The sequence below is a fragment of the Neopelma chrysocephalum genome, unplaced genomic scaffold (genome assembly GCF_003984885.1).
Source record: "Neopelma chrysocephalum unplaced genomic scaffold, ASM398488v2 Primary Assembly neopelma1_64, whole genome shotgun sequence".
Classification (NCBI taxonomy): domain Eukaryota; kingdom Metazoa; phylum Chordata; class Aves; order Passeriformes; family Pipridae; genus Neopelma; species Neopelma chrysocephalum.
The window spans coordinates 2,771,316-2,788,762 of record NW_020897721.1 but is presented as its reverse complement, the minus strand read 5'-3'; the positions used below and the strand labels follow the sequence as shown (position 1 = coordinate 2,788,762).

The window sequence follows — 17,447 nt, the reverse complement described above, 5'->3', positions numbered from 1 at the left end:
AAAAAAAAAAGAAAGAAAAGGGGAAAAGGTAAAGGAAAAGGGAAAGGAAGAGGGGAAAGGACAGCCTTTACATGCTTTATTTGGAAGACACCAAGATCCCCCCAGGTCCCCGCTGCCGGCGCTGCGCTCCCTCTGGCGGCCGCGGGCGGAGCGGCGGGAGCGGGGCAGCTCCGGCCCCGTCTCGGGAGGCGCAGTTGCTGCCGTCGGTCCGATGTGCCGTCTGTCTGCGAGCGGGGGTTCCCCCAGAACTGTTCGCAGGAGGCGCCACCCGGGCTGTGTGAGGGGCTCTGGTGGGACCCCGCCGGGACAGCCCCGCCGGGACAGCCCCGCTGGCACCCCCGGCACTGTGGAGGCGTCGAGTGCGAGCTCCCGCTGCAGGGCGGACCGGCGGGCAGGGCGGTGGTGTTGGCATTGCCAGCGTGGGGACAGTGTCCCCGCTGGAGGGGACAGACGGGCTCCCGCTCACGCCGCCCTTCTGCCTGGCCCGTTGCGGGGTGTGGAGGTAGGACCGTATCCTCAGTCCCCGGCACCTGCAGGCAGCGATAGAGGGGGCAGCTCAGAGCAGGACGGAGCCAGCTGGAGGGTGGGTGGCCCCAGGAACGGGCAGAGAGCCGAGATAGGAGCAACGGCTGCCACTGCTGGGCCAGTTCAGCCTTCCTGTAACCCTAAGAACACCCTGGGAAAACCATCCGGTACCTGCTGTGGATGGTTCGGTGCCATTTGACCCAGAAGAAGGGGAAAAGCAGCTCAGGATTTGCTTGGATGAGGCAGAGAGCAGCTTGGGAGCGATTTCTGCTGATGCAGCCAAAAGCAAAACCACCCCAGTGTTTTGTCTGGTGGGGACAACCAATGGGGCAGCGTGCAAGGGACAGAGGACACGTGTGTGAGCGTGTCATGGGCTTGGGTGACTTGAAGACACATGCAGGACTGCATGTCCACATCCATCCAAATGTGCATTTAGGACTGGTGCATCCATGGACATGGCCACAGGTGTGGGACCTGCAAAAATGAGTGTGTGCATTCGTGAGTGTGTTTGTGCCCCATCACACCTGTAATAGCTCATGGGCCGTGCCTTTGTGAGCAAGTGGTGTACAAACTCACCTGTCATGTGCAGGCACAGATGTTTGTGGAGTCTGAGTGTGTTTGTGACTCCTTGTCACACAGGTACTGATGTGTTACTGCTAACACATCTCAGTGATGTTCCACATTGGAGCCTCATCCAGGCCTGTTCCTTGCCTTCCCCCTAGCCCAGTATTCACAGGGCACCAGTTCACCAGCAAACACAGAGCCTTCCCCACCCCAAGCAGCAGCTTCCCACCCACAGCATCCATAATGGCACACTGCTAACAGTCTTCATCTACCTGCCAGGCCACCCCCACCAGCCCCCTGCTCCCATTTTAATGTCATTCCTCGGGATGGAGCAGACTGGATGCTCAGAGGAGCAACGCTGTGATGCTGGATAGTTGCAAGACACACGACTGGGATGGTGTTGATGTGTTTTACTTCAGCTCCAGTAGTGTGTGAAGGGATATATCACAGCAAGCAAAGTGCTCTGGAGATGTGACAGCTGCTGTAAAGCATTCCCTTGCTCCCATCCCTTCCCAGGGAGCTTTGGATATGCAGCAGATGAGATTGTGGTCGGACCCTTTAGACATGCAGGAGGGCCCTGTTTTTGGTTTCTGTGGGCTCTGGGCAAGCACTGGGGCAGCAGGGTGCTATTCCTGCCCGGGAGACTGTGATGTGGATGGTGATGATGGTGGAAGCAGGACAGATGTAGGATAAGGCTGGTCCTACTCCCTTCCCTGGGCTTTGGCCATTTCACCAGCTACACCTCTGGGGTTGTTCCCATCCACAAAGGGTGAACAGGGCATCCAGGCAGCCATGCTCCTCTAGCCACTCTAGGCTGTGATGCTTGGCATTTTTGGAGCCATTCACTCCTCCCAAGTCCGGCTCTGGGTCCCACATCAGGAAGGACCACGGCTTGATGGCACCTCACACCTGCCACCTCGCCTGCTGTCAGCCAGCTCATTTCACCTGATGCAATCCAGGATGCTCTGCCGTGGCTTTCCCGGACACCTTTGGGCGAGTCCTCAAACCTCTCCCAGCCCAGTCACCTCCTCCCCTTGTTTCCAGCAGTCCTTTAGCAACACAATGTCAGCAGAAACCTGCCTGTCATTTCGCACTGTGCATGCACCAAGGAGCACGGTGCCGCCGCGGCTTTGCCGGCCTCTTTGCCAAAAGCCCTTTGCTGCAGGACCCATTCCCACCTTGGCACGGTCAGATTAAGCTGGTGCCACCCAGGATTTACCGGAGGGATGGGCAGGGAGTAAAGCCCCCGGCCCAACCACGTGCTACCGGGCGAGTTCGGCACATCAAAGTGCCGGGGCAGTCTTAACTGTGATCCAGACGCTCCCTCCCATTTCCTGCTGGATTCCCGTCTCGCTCCCTGTGCCCGCATCAGCAAAACAGAGTGCAAAAATAGAGGCTGGGCTTTACCAAAACACAATAGTAAATTGTTCCCCGGAAAGGTCACTGGGGCGGCTGAGAATAGCTTCAAGATCAGGGGAAAAGGAATGTCTACCGGGGGGACAGATTTGAAGGTGCCTGCTGGACCCCCCGTCAGTGGTGCAGGTCCGCCCTCCTGAGCCCCTGCAGCCTCAGAGCATCCTCATCCTGCCCCGTCCACCCCCAGCCCTGACGAGCTGTGGGGCTCTCCCCGCACCCCAGGACCAATTTTGGGATGGAAACTGAAAAAAAAGAAAAAAAAGAGAGTGAGAATAAAGGTGAAAGGAGAGGCAGGAGGACCAGAGAAAAAGAGCAGAGGTGGGAGGAGAGAGGGGATCGTGCTTGCTGCTCATCTCCTTGCTGTGTGTGACAGCGGGGTGTCCCCTGGGCACCTCCGGCCGGCTGCAGCCTTTGTGCGGCGGTGGGAATGTCGGGATGAGCCCCGGGATGAAGAGCATATCGAGCAGTCCCAGAGAGCCATAAATTACTCCCTCCTGTTGTCACTGGCCTGTCGTAGCGAAGAGGAGAAGCTTTCTCATCGGTTGCCAGGGTGGGAATGTTTGGGTCCTGTCGTTCCTGTGAGCATATTTAATTCAATTATGTGGGAATGCCCTTAATGAAGCAGGTCCTTGCCCCAGGCTTCAGCAGTGTTCCCAGGCAGGGCAGCCAGTGCAGGCTGCCCTCAACATGGCTTTGCCAGAAAGGCTGTGATTAAAACCGGACAATGAGGCTTGAAAATAAAATCTACCCAAATTTTGTTTGGTTATGGGGGTTTCTTTGTTTGTTTCTTGCACATCCCTTGCATCTTCTCTTTTATTTATTTCAATTTTATCCTAAAGTCACTTCCTCTCTGTTTCATTCCCCAGTGTCATCCATACAATGGCAAGGGAAATTTTCTGCCACTGAGAACCTGCCACCAGATTCCTGCGACACATTAGAAACACGGGTGAACAAAAAATACCCTTAAACACACCTGTTTCAAGTTTGAAAAAAAAAAGCGCTATTTGCCAAAAGGTTTCCTGCACTACAGACCAGAACCCCCATCACCCTGTGGTGCCACCAGTGAGAGATGGTGGCAATGCCAAGGGCAATGACACCCACAACACCCTCCTGCTGCACTGATCCCTTCTGTGCCGTGGAAACCAGGGCTGTAAGGTGCTTTTCCCAACTTTCCTTTCTGTTTTGCATAAACAGAGAAAAAAAACCAGGTTGGGTTGGGGGTTTTCCCCCAGGTATTTGAATCCACAGAGCAGCACACATCACCATTTGTAACACAACAAGATTGTAAAAGAAATTACCATTTGATGAGAAATGAATTAAATTTTCCATCAGAAGATGAGAATGAGAAGGGCTTCTGAATATTACTTTTAAAAATAAATGCAAAGGCAGGTGAATATCTGCTATCTTCAGTGGCATATGCATCTTGGTGGCAGAGCAGCAGCAAGGTCCAGATGCTCTGGAGAAGAAGATACAGGAAGAAGGATACTCTTCCCAGCATGGCCAACACAAAGCCACCAGTCACCCAGATGGGGACACAACCCTGGAGAATGTCCCAGCACGGCAGCACTCATGGTGTCCCCACCACCAGGGTCAATCAGGAGTGATGCACATTGGCCATCCCACCGGGGAGCAGGTGGCACTGGCAACCTCTCATCCCTTTCCATCGGTTATAGACACTATATATGTGCCCAGAGGGGTTTAAAGCCTTCACCTGGAGGGTGTTTTTCCTTGTGCTGGTGGTAAAAGTCATGTGGCCACGAAGGGTGTTTTAACTGAAGGAAGAAAAAAAAGCAGAAGGGGGAGGTGGAAGCAGAATTGTCCTGGTGATGGAAGGAGGGAGGGAGAGAACCAGGAGGTGGGAGGCAGAGATAACCGGTGGCTGAGCTATCAGCTCGTGCTGGGCTGGCAGCAGGGCGAGACGGGTTAAACCAGCTGTGCAGCCCTGATCTCCCAGCTCCAGATAAACACCCAACAGCCACACACTGCACCTACCCCTGTCCCAGTGCCTGGGATGAAACCAGCCTGGTCCTGGCTACAGGGGCTTTGCTCAGTCTGGCTGTCAAGGGGGGCCCCATGTCCCTAGTCTGGGACTGTGCCTGGCCAGGGCTCCCTGTACCCCCAGGTTGGAGCTTGAAACGGAGTCCCCTCTTTCACACAGGGGGAAATGTCACCCAGAAACTTTAAAAGCAAGAGTTGGCTGCTTGTCTGCTCTGGAAGGGGCTTCAGCAGCTAAACTTTTGGGGGGGGATGCTTTAAAAAAGTCGAGGATGCTCTAAAAGGCTCTGTTTAAATAAGCAATGACTCTGAAATTCATAGAAATTAAAGACAAAAAATACTTGAGTTGCCATTCCTGGTCATCTGCTCCATGCTATTGGTATGGTGTTGACCACCAGCAGCAGCATGGTGTTTTTTATATATATATATATATAAAAAAATATAAATATATATAAAAATATATATAATATATATAAATTAATATTATATATAATATATAATATATATAAATTAGTATTATATATAATATATATATATTAACATACACATGTTCAGTGGACCACTTAGCTTGTAAACACTCCCTAATTAATGCTATTTTTTTAAAAAAGTGTTTGTGCACATGGCTGTGATAACTTTAAAAAAAAAAAAAAGAGGAATTGCTGTCACTGCCTATTAAATCATGGCCGAATTGTCATAGGAAGTCGCACGGCCCCCCAGCAGCCCCTTCCTTGCACAGTCACCCTCTCCAAAAGGAGGGAAAAGGCCACTGGAGCCTTTGGGGGACCTGCAAATAACGTGCTGGGGGTGAGGAGGCTGGTAACGCTCGCCTGCGGCGGGGGCATTGCTTCATCGCCCGCCTTCCTTCCTGCCGGCCTTGCGCGCTCTTCCTCCCGCCCGCTCGCTCTGCAGAAGCCCAGCCCAGGCTGGACGGTGTGACTCAAGCAAGGAAAAAAAAAATAGCAGGTCCTTTTGCAAGGATTTTGCTGCCCGATTATGACTTTTGGTGGCTGGGAATGGGCCACCCTGGCATCTTCATCCCGCAATGAAATACCAAAGTAGCGATGGGTTCAGGTGATGAGGTGGGACAGAGGCAGACAGCAAGTGGAGGCTGCTTTGTAAAACTTTATTTAGAAATATTCTTGATATATTCATTATATATATATATTTATATATACACACACATTACAACAAATGTGTTTTCTAAATAGCACATCCACAGTGGGTTGAGACTCAGGGTACCAGGTCTGGTTACTTCATTTCTGCAGAAAAAATGCAGAAATCCAAAGGGAAGGTGGCAGAGAAAGGGAGGGGGGCTGAAAAAAAAACCAAAATCGTAAGGCAGGAATTCACTCACACGGTACAACATTGCCCCAGGGCGCCGCTTCCGACAGAAACAGGGGATGACGGTCCGCACAGCGAGAGGTGAAGCAGAGAGGAGGAGAGGTGGGCAGAGGAAATGTACCATTCAAATCACAATTAAGTACAACTGTACATACCCCAGGAGACCTTACAGTGCGCTCTGCCAAGGGCTACGAGCAGGCACGTGTGTGTGGAGGGGGGGTGTTTGAGGGTGCTGCCAAGGTTGTACCATTTTCCCAACTATTCAGCTACCAAAAAAGATTTAAACAAAAAATAATAAATTTGTGTGGAATGAGGAATTTCTGGATGTCGGTGGGGGGGGTTTCTTGCAATGGTTTAATAAAAAGGTTGTAAAGGGTTATTTTGAGACCAAGAATGGTTTTACCTGTGTGACAGCATCCCCCTCCCTTCCCAGAGGGTCCCCTGGCAGCCCCCACTGCTTGCCTTTCCTACCCGTGGCACCAGTACCAGCCCAAACCTCTTCCTCATGTCACTTTGTCACCTGTCAGCACCTCTTCCCTGGCACAGCCCTGCGGGTAACCCCTTCTAGTAAAAAACCCCATGCATGGACAATCCAGACCCAGGAAGAAGTTTTCCTCCTTTTCCCCAATTTAAGATGGGGGATGTTGGTGCACTCCAAGATTTGGGGTCTTGGAAATCCTTACATGGGCCAGGATCCCTTCTCAGGCAACTAATTCCACCTAATAAGCCAAGCCACACGCCAGACTCTTAACTATTATTTACAAAGAGGCATCAGAACCAGGCAGGGATGGAAATGACAGAGCTCTGAAACAAGCCTGGATGGGTTTGCAGACACCCACTTAAATTCTCTGTGTTCCTTTGTACCTCAGCATCCTTGGGAAGAAACAAGTGAGGTGGAAGGTGTCCCCGCTTAAAAAGATATATCCCCTTCCAAAGGATATTTGTGTGTGGTTTGTTGTGGTTTGGGTTTTTTTACTGTAGCATGGAAGAGATTTCTGTGCATTGACATCTCTGCAGAAGGAGAGGACGGACTTGGGGCAATTGCCCCATCAGGCAATGGGTGGGTGGGTGGGAAATGACGGGACTGATGTGGTGATAGCACAGGGTGGTCCTCAGCTCCCAGCCCCCACAGCAGCAGCCTCCTGCTCCTCAGTCCTCCTGTTTCCCAAACACCCTCCCGGAGGGGCAGCAGGAATCAGAGGACCATCTCAGTCACAGATATCAACTTTGCAGCAATCTGAGCACTTGGGAATGGAGGCTAATCCCACCACTGTTTTTAGTGCTTCCCCTGCAAGGTTCAGAGAGGCTGTGAACTCCTACCAGTCTCATCAGTAAGGACCTCCCTAAGGCCAGAATAAATCCAGCACTATGGTCCATACTGTGGGCATTGGCACAGCTGAACCACCACCATTTTCACACAATAAAATCAAAAACTTCAAAGCATACCATTAAAACTCTTTTATATCCCTATGTACACGCACACTGTTAATACATCATTGACTCCTTTTGCCTTTTCATTCCTTTTTGATTATAAAAATCCTCCAGTCCAAGGAGATACTCCACTAGCAAGTATTTTTTTTCCGTTACCAATTCTGAAATTCATCTTTCTTGAGAGAAATTCTGGCCCTAAGAAACCACTGGGAAAACTCTAGTAGACCACAACAGGCTTGGAGCTCACCTGCTGAGTGTTACCAGCAGAAGAATTAGGGACTGGGAGGGTGGAAGAAAACACCTATGTACCTTTTTGTTCAATGGATACTGCATGACAGTGTTAAACAGAAATAATCCCACGTCATAAATACTACAACCCCAAACAATTCAAAGTTAGGTAGAAGGGAAAGGAGGAAAGGGGAAGAAAAAAAGAAAAAAAAAAGAAAAAAAGAAGAGAGAAAGAAATAGTCTTAATCCTTTTAATAGTTCTTTTGCTGAGGGTGTTTTTTCACCTCTTTAAAAAGATACAGACAAAAGCTCTGGGACAACAGGAACACGTGGCCCCAGCTCCTGCTCAGACCAGCTGTGTGTGCCACAGGCTGGAGAAGTGCTGCACTGGCATGATGCAGCAGCCTCCAGCACCACGTGGAGCAGGAAAGCATCAGTGGCCTCTGCCAGCAGTGAAAGAGGAGTTTCATGCCTCAACCAGGCGACTGTTTAAAAAGCAATGGTCATCAAACGGTCTGAAAGCCCCCTAAATGCTGGAGAGGCGCTGGCCACGTCTCCTCCCCCTCCTCAGGGTCACGTCATGAGCAGTATGTACAATGAAGATGACTTCAATGCTTTTCTTCTTTGTACGATCACGTACCTAAATACTGAACGTCCATCTGGGTTGGTCTCGTCCTGGGCCAACGTTCCGGCCGCTCCGCCCCGGGCCGGGGAGAGCGGGGAGCCCGAGCTCCCGGGGAAAGGCAGAGTCACAGATCCCGCGAGCACAAGTTCCAGCATCCTCACGCTCAGGTCTCGCCTCTCCCCCTCGGCGCTTCGGGAGCAGTGCCAAGGTCATCACCGCTGCGCGTTGCCTTCTACGGGGAGGATGGCGTGGTGCAGGCTCCGCGTGTGCTTCGAGTCCAGCGCTTCGTGCTCTTCCGTGAAGCTGTCCGGGCTCGCCGCTCCGTCTAAAGAACTTCCACAGCTAGAGTTAGGAGACAACATGTCCTGCAGGAGGTCTTCCTGGACTATCCCAGAGTCTTTGTTCACTTTGCCCCTTTGGTTTCCTTCTTCCTCCTGGTCGTTGAGCAGCTTGGCCAGGAAGTTGATGTACTTCATAGCCAGGCGCAAGATCTCGTTCTTGCTCAGTTTTTTGTCGGGCGGGTGGGTGGGGATGAGCTTGCGGAGCTCTGCAAAGGCTCCGTTGACGTTCTGCTGTCTCCACCTCTCCCGGCTGTTGGTAAAAATGCGGCGAACCACCTTCGTGTGAGGACCTGGAATTCCAACCAGACAGAATTAGGAGTAGGGAATAACAGGTCAGGTTTACTTTGCTGAATAGGTCACTGTTTCCCAAATTGACTAACTGACTTATTCTAGTGACTGACATCAGCAAGGCGGTGAAACAAGAGTTTCCAGCTAACTGGAAGCTGATATGATGAGCTGAGATAGCCATAACTTCTGTTGAATCCAGTGGAAGGGAAAAATGGAGTTGAATCTCTTTGGGTGTCTCCTCAGATGTGTAAATTTGCCTCTCCAAGGAGGAAGGCTTAAGCCATGACACGTGTGCAGAAGGCTGCTATGCTTTTAGGGTATCTCAGCTCATCAACAAGGGTAACTCAGCAACAAAGGTCCTATTAAAAGCTGATCTCACTAGATAGTTTTATTTTGTATTGCAAAAGTGTCTAAAGGACACATCATCAAGGCAGGAGGAAATTGTCTTGAGCAGAGGCTTTGACAACTCTAAGATCCAGAGACCCTCCCTGCTGCAGGCAGGATCCAGTGCTGATAGAGAGCATAGGATTGCCACCAGCCCTCTGGGTGTTTTGTATGAAACATGGTGGTGGGATTTGCCCCATAGCAATGAGGACAGGTGGCAACGTGACCCACAGAGTGAAGGCAGTGTCCTTGCTGGAAGGGTGATCACGAGAGAGGATGAAACAGTTTCACAGCTGAACTGAGGGCCTCCTGCTCTCTCTACATATCACTGCCACAGGGCAAAAACTCCCTCTGACACTAACTGGAGAAGTGAAAAAATTGTTCAGTTACATGTGAATTCCAATTAAATCTCTGAAATTTTACAGCTGTATTTCTGACAGAGCATGTTATACAGGATGGACACACAAAACACATCAATTCTCCTTTCAGATCACCAGGGTAAGTAACTCCTCTTGCCATGAGAAAAACATTCCTTCTGTGCTGGAAGAGACCCAAAAGCACATCTACCCAAATGTTCTGCACTACAGGAGCAGCAGTTCTGTAAATCAGGATTGCAGGTCCTTGGGTCCATGGAAACCAGCTCACATAAGGGGACACTGCCATAAGATGCTTTTATTATTACATCCTTTCCATCCTCATCTCCAGGAAACATCAACAGTGGAAGGTCACATCAATCTCATGGAAATCTGAGAGATTGACCATGGCAGAAACTCCCAAAGGGTGGGAAGCATCACATAAAGTGAAAATCATCACAGAGTGTGAGGCAAAGACTTGCAGGTAACACATCAGTGAGTTGTACCCCGAAGGACTGTGGAATCCCCATCCCCACATTGAGACACTTGCCTAATTATTCCCTCCTGGAGAGATCAAGTCCCTGGCTGTGGGAAGCAGTTTAAGCCACAGCTCTGCCATCACCCATGAAACCAGCACCCCGTGGGACAATTTAACATCATTATTCTTGTCTAGCAAAACTCTTGGCTGCCTTGACTGTGACAGAGCAGCTGAACAAATGTGACTTTGGAAGCACACTACTAGGCTGCACCTCAACAGATTCCACCTTCCACAACACAAAAAGAGGAATCCCACATTCCAGCTGATTAAACAACATCACACTTCACTCCTTTCAGGGCAAACTGAGTCCCTTCAGTCCAGCACATGACACAGAACACCCTGCACTGCAGGGTTTGTATGCTGACACATTCCCAAACAGGCAGGTTAAAGGTGCCAGCTTCTGCAGAGTGTGAGCAGCCACCTCTCCTTACAGCATGCTCAGGAGCAGGGAGCCCTCCAAAATCACAAAGAGCCCCTGGGATAAGCTGGAGGATATAAAAATGAGAAACACATCTTCTCTGACCTCCAAGATTCCAGTCTGATGCTTTAATAAAGGTAATATTGACCCCTAAACAGCACATAATGCCCTTTGTATGAATTAATTTGCAAGAGCTCATGGAAAGGGAAGGTTTCTTGTCCCTGATGTGCACAGTCTGCTGTGCTACAGGATCGTGGTGGGGACCAAGGGGACCTCAACAGCACTACTAAGAAGGCAGTGAAGAATGTGCTATAACCTACTACGATAATACAACAGTTTTAACACTTTACTGCTCTTTCCGGAAACGACAAAGAAACGAGCCTTAAATCCAGAAGAAGATGCAGCTTAAGACCCACTTACTCCCATTAGGTTATGAGAAAAAAAAACTCACATTGGATATTAAAAACCAAACCAAAACAATAAAAGACCCAAAAAACACCTCAGGAGACTTCCAGTCTTCACAGGCTTCAAACATATGTCTGTGTTCACTGAGAGTTGACAACTAAAAGGCATCTATTCATAAATAGGTCAGAAATCAGAAAAAAAGACTTGCTCATTTTCATCCAGGGGCACCCAAACCAAGCTCCAGTATATAACACAAATTCTGACACCACTCAGATTCTTGATTCCTACATCAACTGAATTAACAATATCTTTTAGAAAGAGGTCAGGGTTGGACCAAAACATGTCAAGCAATGGAGAAAATTAAAATGCCCCATAGCTGTGTTATAATAGAAGATCTATTTCTTATAAAGAAATTTGCCTCATAATTAATTCAAGCAGTCAGATGAGAATTTTTGCCTGGATTTTGTTCAAATTGATTGACTGATGCTTTTAAAATTGTAATTAGAGATCTAAGGAAAACTAATAAAAAGATGAGCTTCCAAAGTTCCAGGATATATTTTTTTACAGATACTTTTTCCTCGTTTTTATCTCCATTTATGGCTATTTTTAAAGAAGATATTAAATGCACCGAACTTTCCACAAAATAGATAAAGGAATAGTTGCAAAAAAATTCCACTCCTTTCCTTACGGAGAAAACCAAACACCAAGTGCCTGGCAAGACTTTCCTGCCCTTCTGCAGCTCGCAAGGGCTGGGGACCCTGAGGAGTGATGTTCCTGTGTGCCACAGATGTCACCTGGCAGGTGACCACCAGAGCAATAAGCAAAGCCCATCAGACCATCCCATCCCTCAGCATGGGATGTACATTCCTACAAATTGCTCCTGTTTAGACAGCATCGTCTAATACATATTTTTCTCCCCCGAAAAATGTTGAGCCCAGTCTTGGAAATTCACATGAGCCAGAACTTTCAGGATCGGGCCCAATCTGTACACCTGAATCAAAGAACATATCCAAAAACTTGGCCGCAACCAAGTATGTCTGTAATCCTTAACACCTAATTAAATAGCAAGTCAAAAGCTTTAGTCCGACAACGTGATTTGATGGACTTTTCACCGTAACCATAAAGCCCCAGAATTGAAAGACAGACAAAAAGCCCTTCTTGTGCCGGGGCTGTGACATCCCCCTGTCCCACGGGACTCCGGTCTAAAAGGACTAGGAGAGCACAGAGTAGGGAGAGAGGGACTGATTAATGCAGATAATACCCTGAGCCCGTCATTTCGGGCTGTATTGTTTGAGAGTGATGCGGATTATGATTTGATCTTAGATTAGCCGAGTAGAAGGAAAGGAACAGCTAGCTAAAAAGAAGGAAAATTAATTGTCCAGCAATTGAAACACAGTGTTTACAATTGCTAAAGAGAAAACACGTTTCAATGGATCTCGTGCGTACGGGCTGTTAACTCCGCAGATAAAAGGGTTGGCCTTCCACGTGTAAATCTTTCTTGCGAACACCCCTTTGCGTGGGCAGCGCTGCCGCCTGCACGCCGCATCCCGCACCCCACGCCGGCTGCCGGGGAGCAGGCAATGGATCCTGCACTGCCTTCCTTCTCCCTCCTTTCCATTCTCTGAAACTGTCCTGCGGCTCCGACAGGGATGCCCTTGCCTGGGATCTCTGCGCAGACACCAGACTGTCACCCGCCGTATTTGCTCCCGCGCTCTGCCACGGGATATTTCTCCACGGCAGACAGCAGCAAGGTGTGGATATACACTGAATTAAAATGCAAAAAGCAATCCCATTGCGCCCTTGCAGACCTCAGCACAGGGTTAGCTCTTTGCTTCCAGGCAGTTTAAAGGCAGGTTGTCCTTTCTGCCCAAGGCTGTGGTCTGCACTGCGAATGTCTCTTGGCTGAAAGGGTTTACAGACACAGCATCTCACTGCAATGGCCCTGATCTGAACTTCAGCAAAGACTTACATTTAGGGTCTTCCTTCGGATTTGATTTCTAGGGGGTGTAATTAGCCATTACACTGAACTGCTTCACTCGGTGAAGTCAAACCCCCCGAGCACGCTGCTGGGCGTTAGTGGGGACGGGTGTGGGCTCCACTATCCCGAATCTTACCGCAGAGCCACCCTGACTCCCCAGGCATCCTAGTCGCATTTCACGGTTAGGGGGTTTAGTTCTCTTGTTATTTGCTATTTGGGGGTTTAATCCCGGATTACGGCACCGTGCAGCAACTTGCCCCCCTCAGCAGAAGGGGACCCCCCTAAAGACCCGGCGCAGGGGCGAAATGCTCTCACCGTCGGTGATCTCCATCTCGTACGGAGACGGTCTCCGCTTCACCCGGTTGCTGCCGTACATGGAGAAGGAGTCCGGTTCGCCGAAAAACCCGCTGTAAACGAAAGGCAGAGAGGCCGTGAGGACACTCCGGCATCCCCCCGGCCCGGCCCCCGATGGGGGGAGGCAGCGTCCGGGGGCAGCTCGAGGCCGGCGGGAAGCGGAGCTGCTCCGTGACCTCGGAGGGAGCTCACGGCTCACGAAGCCGAGCCCTGGGTCGTGAGGCGACACGACACGCGGCCGCCTGGGGACACGAAGCGAGGGACGCCAGCCCCGCGTGAGCAGGGGGATGTGGGCAGCTTGGGACATCCGGGCTGGAGGCTCCGGGCAAAACCCACCCGCATTCCCGCGGCTTTGTGCCCTCCCGCAGGCGGGCGCGCACGTCCAGCCGGGCCAGGTCCGCACCGGCTCCGTCCCCGCACACCCCCGGGCTGACCCAGCTCCTGCCAGAGCCTTTGCTGTCCCTTGCGCTTATTTGAGGGACTCGTTGGAGGACAGAGAGAGTCCGAGGAGCTGAACCAGCTCTCGGCCGTTTACTGACGGACCCCCTTGCTCTGCCCGGGACATTTCTACTGTGGTGGTTTTTTTTTCCTAGGAATGACAGTTTTTCGTTTCCTCTTTTTTTTTTTTTTTTTTCCCTCTCTGCCCCTTTCCCTTTCTTCCTTTGCCAAGTTGCATGCAAACCCGCGATGACTAAGCCCCGAGCCCCGCTCGGAAGAAGAGATGCTGCAGCTCCCCTCTCTTCCCCGCACCTCCCTCCCTCCCTCCCCGGCCCCGCATTCGAGCGGGGCACCCCTCGGGGAGACACGGACCTGTTGATGGTGGCCAGCGGCTGGCCCAGGTTGTAGAGCATGGCCCTGCCGTGGGGCTGCAGCGGGAGCGCGGGGGGGGCTCAGCTGCACCATGCGGGCCTCGCAGGCGGCCTCGGCGGCGCGGCACGGCTCGGCACCCGGCGCTCTCTGCATCGCCTCTCCCGCCGCCTCCCGGCCTTTTATGTCCAGGGAGCCCCCCCGGCGCACCAGCTCGATGACGGGCACAGGGGCGGCGGGGGGCCCGGGGGAGGGCCGACCCGCCTCCTTGGACGCCCCGTTGAGCAGCAGCTGGGGGTCCGCCGGCGCCTCCATGCCCCCGCGGCTGCTCTCCGGCTCGCTCGTGGTCTCCGCTTCCGAGTCGTGCCGCCGGGGGGGGCGGGCATCGCGGGGGTCACTGGGGGGCGGCGGGGCGGGCGGCCTGTCCATCGTCCTGCGGAGAGAGGCAGCGGTGAGGGGCGGCCCCGCTTTGGGGAGGGGGGTTTACCCCTCCCCAGGTACCGCCCCGACGGGGGTGGCCGCTTCGGGGCTCGGGCTTGGCCGGTGAGACACGGGGGGAGTTACTAATCACCCTAAAATCATTTAGAGTTTGCTGGCGGCACCGGGGGGTCTGCGGGTCCACCCCGCCCGAGCCGTGCGGGGCCGTGACGTCACGGAGCGGCCCTGCCGTGACGTCACGGAGCCTGGCGGAGCGGTGCGGCACTTTTGACGTCCCGCAGCTCCCTGGTCCCGCAGGACGCACCACCGGGCCCGACCCTCCATCCCCCGGTACCCGCGGAGCGGTGGCACCGTCGGGGCGGCCGGTGCAGCAAGAAGGGCTCGGCCGGCGCCCGGCGCACCGAGTTAAATTATGCGGCCAAATGATGGAGGAGGCACAGCGCTCGCCCCCGCTTTTTTGCGGGGTACTTCTCTCCACATCGGGGGCCCCGGTAGTGTTTGCCGACCTGCGGAGCCAGCCCGACCGCAGCCCGGCCTGCCGGCAGCGGCCTCAACCTCAAGAGTGGCCTCTTTTTCTCCCATGTCTAGTTTTCACTATTATTATTCATGAAACAGCGAAATACACCCGAAAACACTTTTTGGGGGAGAGGGGGTTAAACCAGCCCCTAACGGAGCCAATCCCCCCGCGCATTCACTACAGCAGGAAAGAGGAAGGGGCCCGGCCGCGGCCGCACACAGCATTGTCCCCCTTCTCCCATAGAACGAATGCTGTCGCGACAGGGCACCTCGCGCCGAGGGCAGGCAGCGATATGGCGATTATTGCCATGCTTTTTCTCTCATATATCCCCTCATTCGCTTTCAGATGTTTTGTTTGTTTGGTTGGTTGGTTGGTTGGTTTATTTTTTCCCTATATAAATAGGGAGCTCCACGGAGCAGGGAGCTGCCGCCCATCCTTCTCGCTCCTTTGCCTTGGGTAATTTTTTTCCCGTTTTTGATGGGCTGAATTGCGAGAGAAATCCCATTTTTTTTTGCCATATCTCACCATCTCTCTGAAAAATAAAAAAAACCCCAGCCACCCAACATAAAGCACAAGCTCCCTGCCTTCCCTCCAACCCTCTAGAAAGAAAAATCTAATTGCCTATTCCGATATTGTATAGGAAGAGATTACTCACATGTGTCATATTTAAGTAGGGACACCGCAAGTCTCTCCTGTTTCAACAAAAGCGCTCTCAGTGTCAGGCTGAATTTACTCCTCCCACCTCAAGGTACTTACGACTTTACAGAGAGGAAGGACACCCGCATCGGGATAAAACTGCTAAATCCTGGGAGGAAGAGAAGGGGGGGAGAAAAAGAGGAGAGGGTGGATCTCGTGGGTCCGGATTGCCAAAGATCAGTGGAGAGAGAAGGGTGCAGGGGAGAGGGAAGGAGGGAACAGCACCCCGGGGCGGCCCCTGTGACAGGGGACAGTGGCCACCCCCGGGTCCCCCCCCGCCGCCGCCAGGAGCCGCCGCCTCGCACAAGGGGCCACAACGAGCGACGGGCATGGCCTGGCGTGGAAAAAAAAATAAACAAGAAAAAAAAAAGGCGTGAAAAAAAAAGGCTCTATGTTTGGGGCGAATTGGGCGTTTTTTTGGATACATTGCAAGCCCAGTCTCTCTGGGAGGAAATCCCAGACGGGCCTGGACACGGGGTTGTTTTTCTCCCAGCGGGCTCGCACGAAGCGGCCGCGGCGGCGGCGTTTCTCCCGCGTCCGGCTGGAAAATTTAATTCCTAAAGGGGCAAATTAAATTCCTCAAGGGGCCGGTTACCAGGAGCGCTCGCGGCCGAGGAGCCGCGACAGCCGGGGCCGGGCCGGTAGCGGGGTGAGCCCGCTCCCCGCCGCCGAGCAACAGGAAGGCGAGGCCGGTTCCCCCCCGCCAACGAAATCACGAAAAATAAGGTTTACCCCTTTGTAAAAAAAAAAAAGAAACGATGGCGTCTACCCCCACTTTCGTTAAAAACGAAATACATAAACCCGCAAAGATATCTGCAGTATTTTGCCCTAAATTGGAGTGGTTTCGTTTGGAGAAATGGATGGGGGGGGGCAATAATTCCCCGCCTGCTCGTTTCTGCTCCGCAAAATCCTTTTGTTTTCCAGCAGCCGATCGGCAGGAAATTTCCAGCCCAAAAGCGCACCTCTCCCGCCGGTCGTTTGTAGGGAAATCGCCCCAAAACGAAGGGGCGGGAGGGAGCGGGATATGGGGGGACCCCCCTCCCGGGAAGAAGCGGTCAGACTCTGGCCGTCGGCCATGCCGTGTCCTGGTGTTTTTCCCTTGGGAGAAGCTGGGGGACCCGGGCCCGGTGGGTGCTTCACACCCGCGGCCGGTCCCCGGGGGTCCCGGGGCGGTGGGGGTATCGCACCCCACAATTTCAAAGGGGAAAGCGCGTTCTCCTCCTCACCCATCCCGCATCAAAGAATAATAAAAAAAAAAGATTAAAACCCAACGGCGGAAAAGGTTTTGTGTTTTTTTCCCTGCTCGGCTGCCTCTCACATGGGGTAGAAGCCCCCCCAAAGCCCCCTCGCTGCCCGCCGGAGCCCCCCAAAACCCCATCCCGCCGCCCGCACCGCCCAGCTCGCTGCAGGGCCGATTCCTCTTTACTCACCATTTGCTTTTCATTGGGAAAAGTGAGTGGAGCCATTTTGTGGCCTACGCATCGCGGCTATATTTGTAGTAAGTGTTGGGTGGCTTCAGCTGGGTAGGCTCTAATTCCACATCACGTCCAGTTTCCTATTTAGTATGGAGAGCGGAACACTACTGCAATGTGGCCGAGAGAGATAAAACCCCAGCAGTGGCCCGCCTGCCCTGATAAGCTTCTAAACCCATTATTTATGAAATGATTCATTATTATTTGGCAATTTTATCGAAGGAAAGCGGAAAATTATTGCAGGGATATGCATAGGAATAACTCCGGAATGCATGCCTTCTAGCTTTTTATGTGTGTGTGCTTAGATGCTCTTAAAAAGACACTGCAAAAAAA

At 52.2% G+C, this 17,447-nt stretch overlaps 1 protein-coding gene across 1 annotated transcript; it reads right to left on the bottom strand.

The window, feature by feature from the left end:
• Nucleotides 1-6,183: 6,183 nt before the first annotated feature.
• On the bottom strand, nt 6,184-17,447 carry TAL1 (TAL bHLH transcription factor 1, erythroid differentiation factor). Its single transcript, XM_027683194.1, is given in 5 exon segments — nt 6,184-8,756; nt 13,146-13,237; nt 13,995-14,069; nt 14,071-14,424; nt 17,073-17,447. Coding segments are annotated over 5 exon segments (954 nt in total). The 5' UTR covers nt 17,087-17,447; the 3' UTR covers nt 6,184-8,337.